Below are 23,563 nucleotides of genomic sequence, written 5' to 3'. Positions count from 1 at the left end.
ACTTTGAACTTGCTGAGTTAATAAGAAGTAATTTAAATTTAGTGTAAAATGACGGAATAAGTATATAAATATATTACATATTTGAGTAACAGTTACTGGTTTTAATTCCCATTTCAAATATCAATTGTAATAATTTTTGAAATTGCTTCTTGTTCCCCAAAACTGTCTGTTGCAAATGTCATTAAATCATATAAATGCTTCAAATACATGCTTATATTAGTAGGCTATCTGAGAAAGAGGAACTGTAATTTGTGTGCAAATATGAGTTATGTGCCAAGATAGTGTATCTCAGAGCTGATCAAGCATTTAGGCAGTGGCAGTCCAGTACGTACCTGCCTTATTGTATTATTGGAGGAATCGTGTGATCTTGGTGAGACAAAATACAGGAATTGGGAGATCATATCACCCTGACCTTATTTTCTTGTATCAATTATCGTTCTGAAAAATACTTGTTTCTGCTGACTAACTGTTAAAGCAATCTTTTCAAAGATTTATTGATATTAAAACAAATTCCGTATAAACAATGAACTATTCGGGAAAAACTGAGCTTCTCGAGTGGGAGTTGTATCAAGCAGATGGCAATTTTGAAATGGATGAAGAGGTGAGCTTGACTGGGACTATAAAACGTGTCCGGAATTATTTCCTTTTATCGATTTTTTTTTGTTAATTTGAAAAAGCAAGATCTCTAAAAGCCTAGTATTATATTATGTAAGTTCGTTTTAACGCGACAAATCTGATCCAACACACTTGCTCATTTTCGTATTTCGAAGATTCGGAATTAACAATTATTTACAATCTTGCTTGATTGTAATTGAAATGCTTGTATTGTACCGTATACTTGTGTATTATATTTTTACAATCTTTGTGTTGTCAAATTAGCATATAATAACCTGTCTACTTAGTATATGTTTTGTGCTTTTCATTATATCTGCTAATACAGATGTTAATTCTATTCTTTAAATTTTCAACCTGTCTTATTTTTACATTGTTACCATCCCCATTTGCCTCATAATCTCTGACAAGGGGCAGACTACTAATGAAATAACGGCGTTCGTCACTGAAATATTTCTACATTTTTTGTCAGGAGGACTCTTGGGTGCCACCAGAAAGTCGTAACAGATTTGGAAACGAAGCCGAGTTTCAATCACCAGAAAAATTGCGAAGTGCTCCAAATAACTGGAGAAAAAACAGGTTAGCTAAAGCTAGACAATGCTTCTATAAACTAATGTATACCAGTGATGCCGATTTCGCGATGAAATATGCTCACCATGTCTGTAAATACCTCAAACCCTAAATATTATTACGTTCAATATTCAGGGAATTCCTAAGCCCAGTCGAAGGAGCTCATGAGGAAGGGAAAATGGATGACGAAGTAGAGGATATCGGAAACGGAGATATTTCTCTCCCAACATCCGCACAGTGAGTTTTAAGCAGCTTTTCTTTATAGAAATATTGATCTTTCCACTCAGACTTGTACCGGTATTATATATTTGCGAGATTTTGAATATATATACTAATCGATCCAAATAACTAAATATTTTTGGACTGATTTTATTTGCAGTGAACTACCGAACACTTTGTGAGGTATTTTTCAAAATTTTCAATTTTTCCAAATTTTTGTACTCTTATTTATGTTTTAGAACTGAAGTTAAACCTCAAAACTCCATAGAAGAAGAGAAAAACAATTTAAGTGGAGGAGATAACTTCCAAGCTATGGACTCTTTTGGAGAAGACACATATTATTATGACGAAGATTTAACAACTAGAGAAAATCCAAACACTGAATTTAGATCAGAAACGCAAAGCAACACGGACTTAATTTTTCGAAGTTCTACTATGGAATCCCAATGGAGAGATCGGACTTATGTCAAATATCTTCGATACTTTTTAATGGCTGTATTAGCACTAGGAGCTGGATGCTTTTTAGGATATTTAATAGCCAAGGCAACAAACCAGAATGACAATAACTCCCAAAATACAACAACCTCCTCGATAGTTTATTCAACTACAAATAATGAAACTGTCTACAGCTCTACAACACCGAAAACATAGCAATTATTTCTCTAAAAAGTGAACATGCACAGAAACGAGGTATTGAGATGTTCTTACACCCTGAGTGTTTGTCGAGCAAGCAGATGCAGTCGAACGTCTATCGCGGGTTTTCAATTCACCTAACAACTTCAGTTTTGCCTGTACCGAATACATCATGAAAAACTTGAAAACTGTTAATACAGACCATGCTTGGGTGACACTGACGATACCACAATGTGACTAAGTTTGGAATAAAACCATCGAAGAAAAAAAACATGAAAAATTGTGTTTGCTAAAAAGCCATATATATGTTATGGTGATGGAAAAGTTGGTTAGCTCGACTCAAAACAAATACATATTGTCATTGATGGGATTTAAATTTTAAAAATAAGTTATCTTTCGCACCAAACCTACTAACCAAAGATTCACTTATTTCACAAAACCTTGCCTAACTTATAGCTTCAAAAACAACATCGAGTTCGCTTATTATCATCAGATTCCGAAAACGGGAATGAACCGTTGAATCCTACCACTACATATAAGCCTAATGCACAAAACGTATATACAGACGCCGACGTATTATAAATAGTAGAGGCTGAAATATTGCTACTTATTTTTTAGTACGTCAACAATTTTTAGTACGTCAACAATTTTCACTAAACCTAATTGAACGGAAATGCTTAAATTGAATTTTGGTACGTAACAAAACTGTCGGGAAAGAGTCAATATAATGTATATCGACAAAAATATCCCAGTTACTATATTTACAGAAGTCTAATAGTGAATCTTATAGGTCACATACCTACGACTTTAAAATTCAATAAATATTTTCTGGGAGTTATGTTTTGAAATGTATGTGCAGTTTAAATAAATTTTGGTCGGTGCTAAGGCGTAGGATTAAATGAGATATGTTCAGTTTTTATTTGATTTTCCTTTTAAGGACTCAAGGTTGGTGATATGACTTGGGAAAATTTAAAATGAAAATTAAATAATCGTTTAATAATAAAAAAAATAAAGTAAAACCTTTTTGGGATATATATATATATGTTTCGAACTGTATATGTGCGTTTGAAGAAATTGGTTCATTACTGGGATCAATGAAATGAAACATGACATGTTCATGTCATTGCTGGGACATACACGTTAGACATAATATGCTCAACAAGTAGGCTGCAGACATTCCTTACTCACTCAGACGTTTGTACTACCCATTTCCCAAGAATAACTGCAGTGTAGTTGTTTTGTATAATTATTGACACTTAGGCGAAAACAAATTTAAAAGCAGCATCTCAATTCAAGGTCAAAGTTTGTTTGCGAATTAACGTGATTTTTGCTTGAAGTGGGTCGCTCGACGTTATATGTGTCAATTTGAACCCCTCCGAATGACAAATGTCGTGATAGGTCTTACATTAAGCTTCACAGACGCTTAAAAATGTCAATGTGGATGGATATATTGCGAATAGGGTAGAATCTTATATTTTCACAGAGCAGAAAGTGGATTTATTCAGCATTATGTGACATAGAATACAATACAAAAGAGAAAAGGCTCGATTAGGTACTTTCTAATCGGACTTTGATACTTCATGGATATAATTGTTAGTTATAGCAGAACTATCTAACCACTATAAATAGATACCGGTAATATGTATTCTGAAGCTAATTATAGGGTGCCGCGGCCATCAAACGTCCATGGGTCTAATCGCTGCAGGGCGACCGAGTTGATTATATTAAATGCCCCCCAGGCGCGACGCAACAATATGACGCTACGGCGCCGGTAGTGTGTTGTCACTTGTCAACGTGGCGAGTGACGTCGCTCTCATTGTAGACGCGTTTAACGATGTGTAACTCAAGCACTATCCGTTCAGTTGTGCGGTGGTCGCCGTTTTGGTATTTTCGGTAGTTATATCTGTATTTTGGGCGTGGGTGCAATTATTGATGCAATTTTCCATGATTAAAGGTTTCTAGCCTTGGGGTTTCCCCATGGTTTCCAGATTTCTGGAATCCCATTTTATAAGTAGCTAGTATTGGCTACTGACTAACCGAAACTCTTGATCATATCACGTTTTACTGTTTCAATTCGATATGAATTAGAGCACTTCATCGCAAATGTTTTAGAGGGGAAGATGAGGTTTGAAGATTGAATTCTATGTAAGTTTACATTCTAACTAGATGCTGCGATGGGGCATATGTAGCTTTTATAGTTAAGGAATACAGGGATAAATGAATTCTTTTCGGCTTTCGATAGATTACTGCATTTAACGCATTTACTGAAACTTAACTTATTTATTGTTGATGATTATCAATAGATTAAGATCTAAATGATCTGGAAGCTGGGAAGTGCTCACATTTTGAAATATTGTTCATACTTACTGCAGTACTGACTTATGTATTTGCAGATTATTTGAATTTCATTAATGTAATTCCTGTGTTATTTTTTTTTATTTGATAGTAAAGTTACAGCGAAACCTAGCATATACAGATGTCTATACCCGTCAGCCCAAGTATGGAACTGATCATCAATGGTTTGAAAATGATTATTAACTTCAAACTTATACTAGTTTTACAGTATTAGAATACATTTCCTTAATACTGTTATCAAGCATGTGCCTCACTGCCCAAGCTTGCCTTTTTTTGAAAAATGTTCTTTATTTTACTCACACTTTATCCCAGTTTTCAAATATATTTTTTTATATTAATTTGTTCAAGATGGCTATTCTGGTCCAAAAAGTAGTGTTTTTAGTCATATTTCGACTAGTCTTTCGAAACTGATGAATAAAAAATGAATGAGAAAACTCTAAGCCCTGTATCTTACAATGCCAGAGCCACATAATGTATAAAATTGTACACCATAAGTTTTACCATACCAAACTGTTATATAATATATTTAGATTATTATATACTAAGTACAGAAGTATTGACATTTGACTATGTTGAATAGTGATTTAAATTTCTAAATTATAAATATAGATTAAAGTAAAGACTGTCTGAATCTCTCGATAACCTTGACTGAAAATTAGAACAATATTTGGTAATATCCTTGTTTCCAAAATATTAATCATCATTGGCTCAGCTTTTATCAGTGTTTCATAGATTTATCTTTTCTATTTTAATCCTCATGAATGTATAGCTACCGCTTAGTTTAACTTTTCGACTTAAATGGACTTATTCAATTCTTGCCAGACATCCTATGTGGAACAGGCTGCTTATTTATCTATCACATCAAGTCACAGAACTTCCTTTATTTCTCAGATCAATCTTACTTTAAGATTTAAACTGCTATACAATATTTATCAACATGGTAGTAACACATAAAATGCGAATGGCTTCAGAGAAGCACAGCAAAAATGTAACATCGAGAGGAAACGTAGCAAAAAGTTTGGTAAGTATTATTATTATACCTATTGGTGGCCAAAACTAAATCGACTGCTGTATTTATTTCTTGCATGTTCTAAAATATATTTACCAAAATGAAGGTAGCTAATAAATTCTGAATTGGTTCATGTTCAACAAAGAGCATGCATGAAGCATTTTCACTGTCATGACTGTCTACCTGACTGGCTGTTGTCAATTGTGCATAATGATGTATATTAGGTGAAATTTTTCTTATTCTCAAAATCAAGAATTTATCATGAATACAGGCAATTGTCTTGGGATATTCTATTGATTTTGGAAATATCTAATCAATAATCATACTGTATTTGTTTGGTTTGTACTGCAATACAATGTAATTTTAAATATGATTGCATAATTGCCCATATTTTGTATTCAGAAACCCACAGAGGAAAGTTATCCTGTTGGACCTTGGCTGCTCGGATTATTCATATTTGTTGTTTGTGGATCAGGTAAATTCAAATTAAGTATTTTAAGGTACTTTTTGTTATAATCATAAGTGAAATCACATGTTGTCTTTTAAATTAAAACTAATTTAAATACCGTAATTCATTACAACAGACGCTAATATTCCAGGAAGTACAGATTACTGCCTAATTGCTTTGTTAGTTACTGCTTCCTGGATATGGTGAAAGCAGTAATTTTGTGTCTGTCTCAACCATAACAGTCTTTCCCGATAGTAATACCTTATAGGCTTAATATACCGTAGATATATATTTTCAGGAATTTTAAGCCATTGTCCATTTGTCTTATACTCATTTTTCCTATTTTTGCTTCATTTCAAGATAGGGTCGTTTTTCAAAAATATTGGCATATACCGGTACTTGAAAAGTATCATAAAAATTGGTAACCGACACCACCAAAGAAATATTCAATATAATAGGTCAAAACACATAAATAAAATCCTTTTAGTTTACTTTGTTTTTTCATGAATATTCACGCTTTCATTTTCAGCGATATTCGAAATTCTCCAACATGTTCGTATGTTTGGTTAGATTGAAGACTTTTCGGACAACAAAGATGTATATATCTATGTTTCTCATGATTATGGACCATACCTTGCTGCCTTGGGAAAATTTTCAGTCATTTTGTACATAGCAGTATTTAAATAAATGTTCTCATTGTAACAAACATTGCTCTCATGTGCTTGCGATGGTGTGCATTTTATGACTTTCTTGACAGTTTGTGTGCAACCCACATCAATAAATAAATGTATATTTCAGTATGATAACCAATAGTTTGTTTGAATCTCACATCTTCTTGGTTACACTATTAGTGTAGATAATAGGGCAAAAAATATTAGTGTCAAAAAAGACACAACTCAGGTCCATATAGGATAGGATAGGATTTACATCCATCAGTATGATAACCAATAGTTTGTTTGAATCTCACATCTTCTTGGTTACACTATTAGTGTAGATAATAGGGCAAAAAATATTAGTGTCAAAAAACACACAACTCAGGTCCATATCTGTAAAGCAGGGCTGTGGCGTCTGAGATTGGTGTGGTTGGGGTCGTATTTTTAAATTCGTCTGGGTAAAAATTTTGAATTATCCTGTAGTTGGAATCTTGGGACTTTTATTGTTGACAATCGCTGTCAAAAATCTCTGCAGAAACTCGGAGGTGTTCCTAACAGTTTAGAGATTGGGCTGAAGTGGAAATATTCATCAAAATAAGGGCCAAATTATTTTTCGAATTGGGAGACCAAGTCTACTGTAGTAGATGCAGATTTCGCTGATTTGATTTTTTTACGTTGGAGATTCATCGCATCTGTGAACTTTACTTACACCGGATCAGAAAAGCGGGCGCTAGGCGGAACTTTACAGTAAGTTTGCGCGTTCAGGGTGTTCGGAGGAGGGTTGTGCAATTTCTAATTGCTGTGTTAGACTGTAACAGCCAGTCGGAAAACGTGGGTTCTCAATCGTCTTGAGAGTCTTAAAAGCGCTTCGAGCTACGAAAAATTGGGGTACTCCCGAGGTATGTGAACCGATTGATGGCGGACAGCGGAACTTAGTATGTGTACCAAGTTAGGCCATAATTTCAGGTACAAATACTACGGAAGTCACTTGGCTAGTCCCCCAATTCGTAATAGAACTAAAATAGGGAAAATTGAAATAAAATTGTGGCGTAACCCTAACCTGGTACACATGCTACGTTCCGGTGTCCGCCATTTTGGTTCACATACTTCGGGAGTACCAAAATTGGTATGTATGATACAGAATTTTTACCATCGTCCCGCTTTAGGCGGGACAGTCCCGCTTTTTAGCGTCTTGTCCCGCCGTCCCGACGAGTCAGCCAAATGTCCCGCTTTTGCGTTCAGCCAGCATAATACACGAACATGTTCTCGTTACTGTTGTTGGTGTGCAGCGCAACGCTAGCGTACTTACTGAAGGTGAATGCGTTATTTTGTTTGTTTCGTTGTTTCCTGCTAACATTGTTAGTGAACGTATCCGTGTAAAATCAATCATAATTGGTCCTGTTCGGACGTTCGCGTGAATGTAACATTGAACAACATTTTTTAAAGGCGTTATCTACAGAAAAGCATGCTTGGGCGAATAAGTAAATTCTCAATGCTTGAAAACGGCAGACTATTTCATTATTCTTTATTTCTTTTGCTGTACATAAAAAAATCTAAATTCGGATCATTTGTATCGTTAGCGTCTATTCCTTTCTATTTTTCGAACTGAACTCGATATTTAGACAGAGAATATGCGCATGAACTTTCGATGACAATATGGTCAATGAAGACAGCCGGGATGGCTTAAATGTAGGCCCATGTAGTAAAACCGGAAACTGTAAAGTGACAGGAGGCGTCCCGCTTTGAAGTCAAAAAAATATGATAACCCTAATTAAGATGTATATATACATATATTTTAGGACTTCTGTAAATAGTTGCACCATTATGTATTATGAGTGACAGAACTAATGTTTCATGTGAGAATATTCGCGGAAAGACGCGGTGCAGGTAGGAAGTATCGAAGCCTGCTGCTCATTGGCAGCGGAAACAAATGGAATGGGGTAGAATAGATTCTAATAATTTGGACTACTTCTATGCCTGCTGGCAACCTGTTACATCCCCTCGCTGAAGGAATGTTCGAAGCTGGTAAAATCATCACTCAATATATTTGGAATTCCACGGACACCTAAATTATATCTAACATTCATTATTAGCGTGCCACAATGACTCATCGGCGGTGAAGCTGCATCAGTTTGTTTTGAATTCCGTACTCATTCTGCTGTTTTACTTGATATAACGCGTACACCACTTATATATATATGTGATATTTTAGTCTGACCTCAATGATAACATTCGCTATGCTGGTTCAATTATCTTTGCACCCACATATCTGTTGCAACTATGGATGTTTGTACCATGTACATTTGCAGCCATAGATGTTTGTACCCATGTACATTAGCACCCACATACACTTGCCGCGAGAGTTCACAAGATGGAACCGGAAATATTCTTGAAACTGCCCCTGAAACGGTCACCACGTTCGTTAAAAATACCGGCTTTTTCGCGGTATAATAATTTATCAGTCTCGTAATATTCAATCTATGACAACTACAAGAATTCAAAATGTCTCTCTATTTGAATTCATGTGTCCAAGGCAACTCGCGGCCGCGGCGTTTCACGACAAAATAAACTCATTACCGACCTAAAATACCACGCCAATCCGCGGGCATAATAATGTGTGATCAACTGCCCGATTATATTTAGTTTTGATATATTTTGCGCTCATGCGAATTCGTTATCGTCGTTAGAAAGATCTAGTATAATATCCCAGAAAGTATATTTAATTTAGAACAATGAAAATCGGCTTCTGAGTTAGTCCTCGAGAATACGCCACTTGTTAGAAGAGCCGACTTTTTCAACGAATATACCGATATACCGATATACATATTCAAAATGGTTGTTTTATTCATTTAATTGTGATAAATTAAATCTGCGATTGTTTCGATAAAATAAAAGCGCCACTGCTCCAAAATGGTGACCGTACATTTGCACCCATATTATATATTTGTACCGATATATCCGCGGGAACCCTCCAAAATATCACGGTAATCCGTGGACATAAAATGTGTGGCAAAGCGCCCGATTGCATTTTGTTTTGATTTGTATTCTTGCACAACACCAATATGAGCTCTCCCTGCAACTCTTACTCCGCTCTATCGCAATGCTGCCACTCTATTCTATCCACTCTGTGTTGTATATCACAGACTAATTATTTATTTAGATTACTATACAAATTATGGCCATTTTAAACCACAGCTTATTTGCCTTTCACACAGCTAGTGTACTGTATATCTATGCCTGTTTTTCTGTAGAAAAGTATTTCGTAACAATTCAATTACATCGGTATCTTTTGTATACGTACCAGCATTAGGATCACATACGACAATATTTTAAGCATCAGGCGAATATTAAGAAAACTTAAAGATGTCACAAAACGAAACTAGACACTGAAAACAGACGTTTATTAGATGGGTGGCAGCGTTCTTATTTCTTTATTGAATAGAATCGAACTTCAGCGATTTGTCTTCCTTGCCAACAAAATATTTTAGTTTTGAAGGAATACAACATTAGCCGTCATTATGAGACGAAGCATTCTTCAGATTATGATCAGTCGACGCGCGTATTTCAAAATTTAATTTATTGCTAAATTCATACAAACGTCAAACAAACATGTTCAAATAAATATTAAATGAAAATGAATCTACGTTATTGGCTAGTTATACTGTAGCCCGCAACATCGCTAAAAAGAATCGCCATTTGTTGAAGGAAAATTTCTCCGCTAATATATGCTGCAAGTCATTTCTCCTGGTATAAAAAGCAACTTTTCCAGCATCAGTCTTCCTAACAACACAATTATGAACATAACAAATCAAAATTTTGGTTTAGACTAACAGACAATCTTTTGAATGCGTTATTGCGAATGAATTGGAGCCACGTTTTGAACATCTCACAAGTACAAGTCACAAGTAACCATTTATACGGGGCCGCATGCTAGTTTAGCAAGTAACTTCATTAGTCACCATCAGTTGCAAATTTATTGTTGAAAGTCGTGCTTGTTATTTATTTCTCAGGTATTCTATCACCTAACCCTAACTAATATAATTATTAATTTTATTACATAACAAACTGCGATGCTAGGTGTATCTAAAATCAATCGTGCAGCCTATTTTAGTGCCTATGTTTCAAAATTTTCTCCGGGTGCTTGAGCGCGCCCTGAACCCCAGCCGTGCCGTCGTGTCCTTTCTTTCCCCTTTTTTGGCCCGCGAATATTCTTCTGCTTCAATTTTGGGTCCGCGATCAATCAACTTTTAGAACCCCCTGGTGTAGACTGTTTGCCAAATACGTAAACAATTTTTATGATTCACAATATATTCCTTAAATTTTGAAACACCCCCTCTAAAATTATTGTATTCTACACAAAACTAAAATAAAAACACAGTTGAATGGCACCAAATCGTGTAACTGAAATGGTTGTTAATCATCTTTGCATCCAGCAAAGGACAAACTCGCTATTTTGACACAATTCGTAGTAGTCACGTGACAACATAACAGTCTTGTGTGGAAGTATATGTTTATAGCTGTAATCGACATTTGAGTAGCATTCCTCGCGCAGGCTTTCTCTGATTGCCAAATCTTCGGTGCGTGTATTTCTCGCTTTCTTGTTATCGGGTTAAATTGAGGTTCAGCAATTGTGACATGCATCGGAGGTATTTCAGTATTTGTGGGGTAGGATACCGATACGATTTATGTATCTCTAAATGCTGATATTTGACAGTCATTCAATATTGAGAGTTGCAATTTATAGATTTATGATTCCATGCCCAGATGCCTGCATACAAATAAAGCCAAGGAACAGCATTACAATCTGCTGATCTGCCGGTGCTAATATCGTAATATCTAGGTATTGAATATTGGCAAATGTAGTCTGATTAGGGAGGTGCAAAATACTGAACTATGGAATAGTTAACACTGTGATCTTCTGAATTAGGATAGGATTTAACGTTACATATTTATCCCGGGGGAGAGGAAAGTGAATAAGACAGCTAAATCATATGGTCAACCACGGCCTCTCGCCCTGCTGTCGGGAATGGGATTAGTTAGCCAGACTTGTAGTTTCATACCTAACGTACTTCTAGTGGGCGTAGCATAACAGTTTTTATAGCATTTTTGACATGTCAATCCTAACCATCACCTGACTACGCCATCCAAAAATCACGTCATTACGACATCACAATCACGTCATAGAGCTCGCCAAATATATGGGAGATTGCACAAAATGATATCGACGGCGACGATAAAGAACTGACTTACAGCGAAAATTGTTATGCTACGCTCACTAGAAGTACGGTAGGTACGAAACTACAAGTCTTGGTCGCTATGTTAGTAGCTATTGCCGTATTGTCCTATGGCAATAAAAAATGAAAAAAAATAACTGGCTAACTAATCCCATTCCCCTGTTCCCACTACACGAGAACCAATATACATACATATAGTTTTTTATATATAAATAAGCGTTTTTCTATTATGTTATTGCTAGCTACTAATTTGATGATAATTATGTTTCCAGTGATTCCAGGAAATGAGGGAAAATGTAACCTCAGACAGTTAATTTTTTATTTCATAATGAAATTTTCAAACCAGTCAACTGTAATTCACATTGCTGAATTCTATTGATTGTGATTAATCAATTTTCATGTGCAGAATATTCTTTCTGGTAATTTATTCAAGACGACTGTAATTTTTCTAATAGATATGATAATACAGTAATAGTAGTGCATATCCACCAATCTGTAAATGATTTTTAAAAATTTGACAGATTATGTAACGTAAGTAATTTTTCTGTTAAAACCTCGTGTTAAATGGTTTAAATTTCACTGTATGCTCAGATTATAGATAGATTAGTCTATATAATATTTTTAAAAGTTGACACTAGCTTCAATATTATCCTATTTCATTTTGAAAGCAAGCAACAAAAAGTGATTTTATTGAAGCTCATCATTGGATAAGTGTCATGACATAACAGTTTAGTTTTTGTAATTTTCTATTTAAGTTTCTGGTCATTTCTGGTCAATATCTTTATTATTTTAAAGTTGGAGATTCTTGAGTTGGTATACCGGTATATTCAATTCTTCCTGGGCCATCGTTATGTAACTGCATAATGTATTAGGTGTGTTAATACGAAATCAATACATAACTAAATATAGAAATTTTTTTTCTTCTAATCATTATTGATAAAGTGAGCTGGGTGATTCATTCTTGGAAGTATAAAAGTATGTGGATGTAGTATCATCATTTTCCGTCAGATGGAAAGTAGAAATGGCAACAACACTCACTTTTTCGAGGGAAGTGGATATATAACCACCGCTCAACCATCAGAAACAACTCTGTTACATGGGAAAAGTGCAGAAATAACAACGACATTTTCCTATGAGACAAACTCTGCAATGAACTCTGATCTGCCATCATTTGAAGACATAATGGATGACAAAACGATGCTACTTCAAACCAATATTCTACTTACTGCTGTCCTTGTGGTTTGCTTTGCAACTTTTGCTGCAGTTATTGCAGTTTGTATTTGTTTCATGAGGTGAGTAATCTTCATTACGCATAGGATATACAGATATTCATGGAGTCAAAACAGCATTGGTTTTTTTATGGTACTTGTATAGGGTACTTTTCGAAAATATTACAGTAATAATCACTTATAATTTATTTATAATTTGTAAATATATATAATTTATAATAGAATATTTATTCATTCACTATCATCACGTCAATATTTGTTCACCAAAGCTTTGGCAATTTTTGTGAAGGTTTTGGGAAGGTCAAAAGCTCTATAAAAAAACATTATATTATTAGAGAGACATTATCGTTTTTTAGAACTTTTAGAAAATAAAAAAAAACTGGTCTATAGTAGTTGAAAGAAAAGGCAATTTTTTTATTCTAACAACAATTTAGAAAGTAAAAATATATTATATTTTTTTTTGTGAATTTTATGACTTATTAGTTATGACTCATTTATTCCATTAACCTGTTTGTACCTAAGAATTTGGAGGGGAATTTAAGCTGTTGTCAATGAATAATATTAGTATGTACTGTCTGTCTTTGGTTTAAAGTCTTCTGTGTTGTATAGACTGTAGAGCAATTTAGTAATATAATATACATCTATGATTAGAAATTTTTTTTGTATATTTTTTGTTTTTGGTGACCGTGATGTATGCCTCATTTGCATAATATATTAATTTTGATGACACTAACGCAATATAGCTCACTCCGAATATCTTAGGCACTGATATTTTTATTTTGGAATTAAAACTTCGTTTCGAACTTTATTTGCTTTATATCCAACCTTGATTAGGTCATCTTAACTGAGATATAAAGTAAATTCTATAATTTTGTTTGAAAAAACCCTAAAACTGATTTTTAACCTATTCTTAGTATAATTTTTATGAAATATGCAATTATGAATTATATTTACACGATATTACAACACTATTCATGGGTGGATTCCACCAGAAAATCAAACTATGATTAAAGTGTATTACGATTACTTTCCATGCAATATAACATGAACAATGGAAAGAATGTAATTCAGTTGTTTCGTTATCACTATAAAGTTCAGGGGTATATAGGTTCAAACTATATTGTTTATAGACATAGTACTGTCGCAGAAATGCACTAACGGGCGTTAACTGTCTAGTATGTCAATCACCACTTTGTATGAGCAAATATCCGTTGTAATTAATTTTCCATTATTAACTGCAACCATTGTCTTGGGACATGTATTATATTGACCTTCTTATATCTGTATCATGGTATCAAAACCATTATGATGGATTAGTATTGGAAACATTGTAATGCTCTTCATTAATATTTATCAATGTATACTTACAGGCGGCATTGTCGAAATCAGAGGATCTCCCATCCCAGTGGAGAACAATATCATACAACTTTAGTGTCCAAGGCAACATCTATGACAGGCCTACATGCCCCAACACAAGAATATTTTTCCACTAAAATTGAAAAATCAAAGGATATATCTTCTGTTGACGATCAATGCAACCAAGTTGTGACGGTGTGTATTAGGTTTGCGTATTATAATAAAATAAAGAGTGTGAATGGTATCCCCGATTTCAACTAACCATTACCTATGTCAGACAATTTCAAATTGCCGTTATTTATTTTATACTTTTTGCTATTCAACTATTGATTCTGATATGTTTGTCATAATTATGCCTGCCAACTTTTGCATAGAAATGAGAGTAGAATTCGGACATGTTTACACATGGAAAATACAAGAAATGCAATTAAATCAATTATAGATGTTTGAATAATATTATGCGAATTATACAATTGTAGCTGAATTCAAGAGTTATTTTAATATTTCAAAGATGTTAATTTTTCATTCTGTATAATTTGCCTATTTTTTGCACATTGCTTTATTCATGACTTTCAATTTCCTTCACAATGCCAGGTAATTTTGAAGCAGTTTTGTCAGATCTTGTTAAGGCGATAGAAACGAAATTTAAAACTTATTCATAAATGTTGCTGAAAGAAAATTGTGACAATGAATCCCCCTGATCGGCAGATGTTCAAAATAATGCACTACACTTTGAATGATAAAGCATTTAGGCAGGATTTTCCTGGTGTTATTATTCCCTCTGGGTATTGAGACCTGATCTTATATAAAAATTATAATGAAAAATTGCATCAAAATATTATTATAATGTACAGTTATCAATCACTTCACCAATATCAGAAATTCATGAGGGCAAGTCCAATTTCAAAACCATAACATGAGAAAGCTATAATTGGGATCAGGTCAAACTTATTGTTTCCCTGATCATTTGATTTTGAATATTGTTTGTTTGTTTGTTCAACAAATTAGAATATTATATCGGTGGTTTCAGACTGATATCGGAGAGTCTGTGTTCGACTAATTTTCGCACCCCTGTTTTATTACATTTTATATAAATTTTTTAAGTACCGTAATAAACAGCAGTTGCATACCAGAGAATCAATCTCTTGAATAGTTGATGAATTATTTTTATTGCGTTTTATATGAGCTTTTGCTATTGTGTAACCAATTTTAAAAATACTAATTTTATGTAAGCATGAGTTCGATTAGTTTTTATCCGATTCTCTATATTCTTTAACCAGTTAAGTTACAGTGGATAAGGCAACTACGGCCCGAGATTTACGACGAGATTTTGACCGGCCCGCTGACTGTACATCAGTACATTATGATATTACATTATTACACTTTTAGTACATTATGATAAATTCATTATGTGTTTTTTGGTCTCTATTTTTTTGTTGTTTAAACTTTACTTTAAACGCGATTTATAATTTTCTTTCTTGCATTAGCGAATAAATATGTGATTAAGGTATTGAAGCCGAGAACTTCATTTTCCCACATCTGGCCCGCCGACTAGAGAAGTTGCCCACCCCTGGTATATATATTAAGTTGGGAATGTTTCACAGCATTGTAGTAATAATGAATTTAACTAGTGTGATAAGAGAAAATCTCATTTACGCAAGCAGGAAGCTTCATATGATCAGTTGATAGTGTGTGACTAGGATTAGCACATATTTTGTATTCCGGTATTTAAATAAAATAAACAGGAGAACGATATTCATGGTGTTAACAATACACTAATCTTCTAAATTAGCATGTGAGGATTACCAAATTGACACAACCAACTACATGCATGATTATTCGAATAATATGAACTTATTAGCGTAAGCTTATCATGGCGGTATAATGAGGAACAAGCCAATAAAAGTCAAGTGCTTTGCTTCAGCAAAACAAAATAGCTCTTGTAGTAATATGTAAAAATGAAGCTTAGTATGACAAAACATATGGTCTTTGAGTAATCTTACTTTGATAAAAGATTATTATTATATCTTTAGAATTTTAGAAAAACTCTTTATACTTTCAATAAATGATGTTAGTATTCCTATCTATATCTGGATTATAAATAATTGAATATAAGTGATTGTATTTTGTCAAAAGTAAAAACAATAACATTGTCCCTTAGTTTATATTCTCCTTCAAATATTTCATTTGTATTTTTCAGTGTGAACTGGGTCAAGGAAGAAGTGTGAAAAGTACACCAGACATTTTCTCGCCTGAGTTCTCTGGGCCAGTTTCACCCGAACAAGCAGCTCCAATATACTTTCGTATAAAAAATGTTCTCACAAGCACTCCAACATCTGCAAATTGTATAAATGGTAAATAGATATAGTTACAGTGATACCTCGGTATTCGAATGACTCGATACTCAAACAATTCGGTAGTCAACCAAAAAATTCTAGACAAAAATACTGCGGTACTCAAACGGAAATTTGGTGCTCGAACAGCCAAGCTTGACATCGAGTGAGATACCTCACCTGAAAGGTGCATCTCGGCTATCTTTTAACCATTCGCCACCACCGAGGTATCACTGTTTTTTTTCTACAAATTGATATTGAAATATCGGTTTTCAAATTATAGCCAATGAGAATTAGCTTAACTAATATCACCAGCGGGTATTGATGTTTTCAATAATAAATAACTAATGATTTTGATTGAAACATAATTGAAATCTTGTTTATTTGCCATCATTTTTTTGTAGTTTGATAACGATGAATTATGCATAAATTATCGTAGAATCTTTCAGAAACATTGTTTTGTATTGCACTGGAATTATCATTATGAATATGTATAATTTAGAAAAAAATATGCAACAAAATGCACATTTCAATATTGATAGTGAATTATACAGGGTTACCCAAAAATCAAATTCATTTTACAAAAATGAAGAAAATTTCTGAACTTGTTCCCTAAAGTTTCAGAAATCTAGAAATCTAAAGTTATGTTTTCTCTAGAATATGTTCCCAATGACCTTGTTTTTGTTTTTTTGTGATTTCTGAAGAAACATTCACTGGAAATCATCAATAAAAATACCATTCAAAGAGCACTCTGATAATTCAATGATAATTGAGAGGAGTCATACAGAGCTATTGTTAATGAAACTTGGTCTTCTTGCTTCAACACTACATGCTTCTTTTTCTATATCCTGGACAAAGGGATTAGAATTGCTTGACACCATGGTTACAAGAAATATAAACATCTTGAGCCTTCAACATGATAAGCCCATCACACTCAATAATCAATGTATATCCTTATGTATTCATATAGGCTGAATTAAGTACATTACATGAGAATAGTTTTATGGTGTAGGCTACTTAATTGATTCTGGTGCCTGAAAAGTCTTGATTGAATTTCAGGCAGTTAAATATATACTGCCAGTGAACTTCGTGGAAATTACTTGAATTTTCTTGCGTGCATTTTATTATCATAATTAACAAGATGCAGGATATAGATTCTATAAAGAGCTCACGGCAGCTCTATTAAATTATGAAAAGATTAATAAACTGTTACTTATTGAAACCCTTTTCAATTTTGAAATTCTTCGCTTTTTGTACAGATGTTGTAGATACTCATTCCCCACCATACACGGAAGGCAGAGTAGATTCCCAAGCTGACAACCAGCACATGGTATTCTCTTTAGCAACAACACCAAGTATTTATACATCTGCATTTAGTGATCATAAACACAACGGTGCTCAACACAACAGAACTTCAGAACATCACAGCTTACCAGATTCAGGTGGAAAATATTTTTAATTTAATTTTTATAAATAAACTAACAACTGCATTGAACTTTATTGTTTTGGTACATCCGCAGTGTGTGTACTAGGTTAGGGTTAAGGCATGATTTTACATAACTTGATGTAAGGTAGGCGAACAAAATTAGTTACCGTACCTCCATATTGGTACACACACTTCTGGAGCGCCATTTTTTTAATATGCTCTTTGCTCCAAACAAGACTTTTCACAAGCAGACAATAATATGTAAGGAGCTTACTTCATTTTTAGAGGGCCGCAATCTTTCCGTTTCCGCATTCCGCCTACCCAATTATTGGCACCCTGGGTGAGGTGGTGGACCCTAATGATATTCAAACCCTAGAAACTAACCTGCAAGGTCATCATTGTTATAGCTAACGCTGTAACCACTATGCTATCACACTACTGGGGTTTGTTTTTTGCAATTTCTGATTTTTTATATAATTTAGATTGAAAAATAAAAAATTTCTTGTTGTAAATAGGTTGGACATTTGACTAAAATAATGTTATTCATATACTTGTTATTGTACGAAATTTAATTTAAATCAATATTGTCATTGATTGTTTGCCATTTTTTTCACAGTATGGTGTGAACTGCCAGATTTGCATTATGTTAGTGCTCTTAGTCATACTAAATGAGAGCCAAGAACACCATTATTTATTTTAGCATCATGGCATTGATTGCCACAAGAATAAACAGCAAAAATAAAGTACTAAGTTACTGTATAAATCTGTAAACACAATAATTCATTCAAATTCTACTAGGAAAATATAGCTTCAAAATGGATTTCTTAATCAAGTTGGTATCGGTAACTACATTATTCATGAAATTTGTCTGTGCTATTTCAGCGTTTTTTCCCTTTTATTGATAGTTAAGTTTTTATTATCTTTCAAAGTAATGTCTTGTCGCGTTTGGATTAATTAAGGTTTCATGTTTCGACTTGCCATCAACAACGGGAAATAGACAGGTTGCGGCACACTTTTTTAGTTTCAATTAAGTGACCTTAATAAACATTTTGTTTCATTTTTAGCAATCAATTCGCTATTAACACATACATTCCATTAAATCTTGACACTAAATTTGTTAACGGAAACGGTAATTTTATTCTTTCTGCGGATTTTTCTAGGAAATTTTTATTAATGGCGTGTCCAAGAAGAGTTGTAGGGAAAAATTATATTGAAATAAGAATTCTGTGGTTATTTAAACCGTATGCAGATATAAAATACAATATGACAATGCTTCAGCTTGCGTGTTTCAAAAAAAAATTTTAGGGTAATAAAAATTATGGTAGTTCAAGTCTGTTTAAAAAGTAAATACTTTATAACCATAATAACGAACGATTTAAGTGAACGATGAATTAAGTGAAGCAAACATGAGAAATACGTGAACACTTATTTGAGCTTGAAGTAGCTCTTATTGATATTGCTCAAGTATTATTAAATCGTAAGTATTGAGTTAATGGCACATGGTAATGAGAAGCTCGCATTATACAATAGAATATAATGTTATGATTGGCATTCAATATTATAGTCCTGTTTGTTTTCACTATGGTTCGATATTTTATTTCTATTAGGCTATATTTGTGTTCTTTAACACCTAGACAAATACCAGTTGACTTTTACACAATGTAGACTTATTTTTTTTATAATTAAAATATTAACCTAAACATTCCTGAATACCAATCCATCATTTTTCTCCATTGTTAATTTTTTCAATAATATCTATCACTTTGTTTGCTCAAGGCTGCATTTTTTATTAATATTTTTTATAGCTATATATTTATTGACAAGTTTTTGTTTTTGAAATGAAACTATGATTGTGCTTCATTTGAATTTGTAAAATTTGAGTTTCAATTTTATCAATTTTTTCAAAATTGTTTAAAAACATGTTCAAACTCGTTTTGCTTACGGTAAATCTGGCTTATGGGTTGAACTGGATAGGCCATATCTTGCTTGTTCTTATAATCTTAAATAGATTCCCGTTGTAAAAGTAAAAGGAATTGTTACTCTCTAACAACGGTGTGCAAGGAACTGTGGCAACAATTTTGCCTACCTAGATTGGGCGGGCCATGTGAATGTTACGCAAAAAGTTACATTTTATGAACGATATTTACAGTGTTACAAAACTAAAAGTGGAAAACAATGAGCCAGGTGCCAAAACTAAACTTAATCACAATCTCAACAAATTCCCTGTGCTGAGCTGTTTTTAGCTTAAACATCAAAATTAGGTTTTAGTTTGGTTGTGGCAGCATCAGGCGGGCCACATTGAATTACCCAATGGGCCGGATTCGGCTCACGGGCCGTAATTTTCCCATGTCAGCTTTATAATCATAGTAGCATGAACTTGTGTCCAGTGGAAGTTCCACAACTTCCACTAAACCCCAATTCGCGAGTCAAGTCGAGTTATGGATCTTTTGAATCTTGATTCGAGTCAATCACTGAGTTAATCTCGCTGGAAATTAATCGGAGTCCCTAGTCATTCTTTTTAGGACACTCGAAGTCTCTTTGAGTTTTTGATATATGATGACTCGACTCCCCAAACCTGCTTTTGACAGATTTTTCATCGTAAAACACATCAAGAAATAAATTTATTTATGACAACTAATTATAAACTGCATATCAGAACTGTATATAAGTATGTTGTATATTTTGCAGGCAATGAAAGAGACGAACTACATGTTCGCTGTCTGACAAAGGGTCCTCAGACTCAGTCTGTTTCCTGGTTTGTTCCTCTGAATGGAATTCAACGAGAACCATTGCGACATTCTGTTGTTGATTTATCAGATGAAGAAGTTGGAATAGATGTGAGATTGACCTTTTTTTTTAATTTCTTTATTCTGAATTCATATCCATTAAGAAGTATTCATTTAAAATTTTCGATCAGATAATGCTCTAAATTGTACTTTGTTCGAAAAATTCAAGAAATATATTGAAACATTAGTAACTTAATGTAAAATCAAAACCCTGGCTCTCTGGGAATATAAATGGCCCTCTCTTGGCCCAGATTAAATTAGGTATTTAGGTTATTTTTTCCAACCTTAATTGAATTCCATGCTTTCGTTAAATCACAAATAATCGAAACACTCCAACTTTTTAAGGTTTGATAAAAATATTATTCAAACAACATATAGAAAACTATTGAAAGAATTATTCTTATATCATAGCTAGATGGTAAGGCAAACTGGTAGCACTTTAGTGCGTATGCACAGTAATGGTCAAAAGCCTTTGCTCATAGAGCAAAAATAATGTGACGAAGTCTTCTAGAGCAGACCCCATGAAAACCCATTTCCCAGACAACTGGCGGGCCGATCCGGACGAAACTTGGCACGTATGCAGGGCAAGGTGTCGTGATGACACAGAAAATTTTTCAGAACGATCGGGCCAAAGGAAGTGGGCCAAAACGGTATTTTAGTGGCCCGAAGCTGCTGATTGGTCAATCGGCTGTCCATCAAGTCACGCAAGAGTGAGTTTGGGGTTTAGAGGCCGTTTAGCACCGTTTCCGGGGCCAGAAAGCGTTTGGCCGAGTATTGGGAATTTTTCCAAGTATAATTGGGGGTGGGGGCAGTGCCACCACCCCCCCCAGCTGTGAGAAAACGTGTAGAAAGCCACGCCCACTTATGTAATATGGTTTTTGGGCTATTAGGAGCACTTGGAATCGGTTTTTGGGCAAAGTGATGCTTAAATCTCAAAGGGACCAATATATAGAATATTTCACCACCTGAATCTTGGGACATCCCCCTCCCAATCGCCCTCCAGTGGCGTGAGAAGGTTGCGCACATAAAAATGAAGCTATCGAGAAATAAAATAGATAGGTATGTTGGGAAAATTTAGTTTAATGCTTTTTTCAAGAAATTTTTTTTCTCATACTCCCCAGTCATGGTCTAGTGATTTTGGCTTATTGCAGGCCTCTGAAAGGACCTATTAGGAAAGTAAAGGCATGGGCATGTTAAGAAAAATTATTTGAATCTATTTTGGAAGAAATTTTATTTCCTTATCTCCTCAGTCACGCTCCAGTGATTTTACGTTATATCTCGAGAATGGTAATAGGTAGAGATGCCATATTTGGGTCATACAAGGTAGTTGAGGTCTAGTTTATGTCAAAAAAATTTCGTCACGGTTGAGTGATCACGGACCTTAAAATTGGAAAAATTCGACTCTGGTCAGGGGTGATCAGTTTATTACGTGGTATTTGAACTTCTTAATGGACTGAAGGGGTCGGGGGCAGAGCGCCGGACGAATTTCCGCCATTCGTCCGGCGCAACGACCCGGGTCCTCCAACAAACTTCAAACAAACATCTGCTTCTTAATTTACTAAAAATATTTCTATACATTTCCCCTCGCGGGTAGCGTAGCGACCTCCCCTGGATGTTGCAGCACCGTTTGTCACACAAACGCGCCGTCAGGCGCGATCGCGGCTTCGTTTTCGGTGCACGTGTAACGTGCGTAGTGTGGTTGGGTTGCAAGTTAGCGAAACGGGTGCAACAAGCATTATGGAGAAAACCGCAAGTCGTAGAGACTCGCCCGAGGTAACCTGGCAACACCATTTTGGCAGTCTGGTCTGTGTCGTTATCGGAAATAAGGGTTCCGGTGTAGGCACAGGGCTCATACTTGGAAAACGTGTATAACTAAACTAATTAACCACTCAAAAAAAATCTGGGACTGATCCGGCCACCTTGTGGTCAAATATTGGAATCGCTAATTTTCGGCTTCTGCCATAGATGGAGTCTTCAAAGTCGGTCAGTGGAAAGCTTTTGTGTTACTCTTTCTTAGTTTGGGGACTCTACCGCACCCGTGCTCCCACTAGTGATCAAATCGCAAAAATCTATATCTCGAGTTCTGCGATAGATAGAGTCTTCAAACTCGGTCAGTGAGAAGCAATAGTGGTACTCTTTCTTAGTTTCAAGTCTCTATCGCACCCGAGCTCCCACTAGTGGTCAAATCGCAAAAATCTGTATCTCGAGTTCTGTAGTTAGTAGAACCTGTAAACCTTGCCGACACGTTGTACTAACAACACTCATTCTTTATTTCAAGAACTGGAGTTCTCAACACGCCCCCTAGTGGTAAAATACCTATATATCGATTAAACTTGATTAACATTTCAAATTTGGGGGGCGTGCGCCGATCGAATTTCCGCGATTCGATCGGCGCAACTTACGGCGGTGATAGAGAGGCGAGTGCTACGTTTTTAAGCAAGCGTCAAGCGTTATATATTTGCGCGTTAGCGCTTTTCCCCCTCGTTGGGAGGCCAAAGGCCGCACCTGTGATCACCACTGGATGTTGCAGCACCGTTTGTCACACAAACGCGCCGTCAGGCGCGATCGCGGCTTCGTTTTCGGTGCACGTGTAACGTGCGAAGTGTGGTTGGGTTGCAAGTTAGCGAAACGGGTGCAACAAGCATTATGGAGAAAACCGCAAGTCGTAGAGACTCGCCCGAGGTGTCTAAAGAGAGCTGA

At 34.9% G+C, this 23,563-nt stretch overlaps 3 protein-coding genes across 4 annotated transcripts in view; all 3 read left to right on the top strand.

The window, feature by feature from the left end:
• Positions 1-484: 484 nt before the first annotated feature.
• LOC120328364 (uncharacterized) lies at positions 485-3,052 on the top strand. Its single transcript, XM_039394827.2, has 4 exons — positions 485-601; positions 1,085-1,191; positions 1,318-1,419; positions 1,641-3,052. Exons 1-4 carry the CDS (start codon positions 524-526, stop codon positions 2,050-2,052), a joined length of 699 nt encoding a protein of 232 aa, XP_039250761.2. The 5' UTR covers positions 485-523; the 3' UTR covers positions 2,053-3,052.
• Positions 3,053-5,274: 2,222 nt separating this feature from the next.
• Positions 5,275-6,652, top strand: LOC144425232 (stress-associated endoplasmic reticulum protein 2-like). The gene is made up of 3 exons (XM_078114753.1): positions 5,275-5,410; positions 5,801-5,873; positions 6,376-6,652. The coding sequence occupies exons 1-3, from the start codon at positions 5,327-5,329 to the stop codon at positions 6,414-6,416; spliced, it is 198 nt and encodes a 65-aa protein (XP_077970879.1). The 5' UTR covers positions 5,275-5,326; the 3' UTR covers positions 6,417-6,652.
• Positions 6,653-11,303: 4,651 nt separating this feature from the next.
• Positions 11,304-23,563, top strand: part of LOC120327905 (uncharacterized) — a 28,400-nt gene continuing 16,140 nt past the window's right edge. Inside the window, exons 1-6 of one of the 2 annotated variants that reach the window (XM_039394269.2) lie at positions 11,304-11,339; positions 12,676-13,025; positions 14,333-14,513; positions 16,519-16,672; positions 17,911-18,093; positions 20,766-20,914. In XM_039394269.2, coding sequence (XP_039250203.2) covers positions 12,742-13,025; positions 14,333-14,513; positions 16,519-16,672; positions 17,911-18,093; positions 20,766-20,914 — 951 coding nt within the window. In that variant the 5' untranslated portion in view covers positions 11,304-11,339; positions 12,676-12,741. Of the gene's footprint in view, positions 11,340-12,108; positions 12,265-12,675; positions 13,026-14,332; positions 14,514-16,518; positions 16,673-17,910; positions 18,094-20,765; positions 20,915-23,563 lie in introns of those variants that run through there. The other variant, XM_039394270.2, reaches the window with a different exon arrangement.

This window comes from Styela clava, chromosome 7, assembly GCF_964204865.1.
Source record: "Styela clava chromosome 7, kaStyClav1.hap1.2, whole genome shotgun sequence".
NCBI classification, from domain to species: domain Eukaryota; kingdom Metazoa; phylum Chordata; class Ascidiacea; order Stolidobranchia; family Styelidae; genus Styela; species Styela clava.
The sequence above is the reverse complement of the archived record's forward strand: the minus strand, read 5'-3'. Positions and strand labels throughout refer to the sequence as shown.

Bases quoted from the DNA above. Each gene is read 5' to 3' on its own strand.
- LOC120328364 (XM_039394827.2), top strand. From the start codon at position 524: ATGAACTATTCGGGAAAAACTGAGCTTCTCGAGTGGGAGTTGTATCAA. The intron at 602-1,084 runs GTGAGCTTGACT...ATTTTTTGTCAG, and splicing joins ATTTTGAAATGGATGAAGAG to GAGGACTCTTGGGTGCCACC. The intron at 1,192-1,317 runs GTTAGCTAAAGC...TTCAATATTCAG, and splicing joins AATAACTGGAGAAAAAACAG to GGAATTCCTAAGCCCAGTCG.
- LOC144425232 (XM_078114753.1), top strand. From the start codon at position 5,327: ATGGTAGTAACACATAAAATGCGAATGGCTTCAGAGAAGCACAGCAAA. The intron at 5,411-5,800 runs GTAAGTATTATT...TTTTGTATTCAG, and splicing joins GAAACGTAGCAAAAAGTTTG to AAACCCACAGAGGAAAGTTA. The intron at 5,874-6,375 runs GTAAATTCAAAT...TTTCATTTTCAG, and splicing joins ATTTGTTGTTTGTGGATCAG to CGATATTCGAAATTCTCCAA.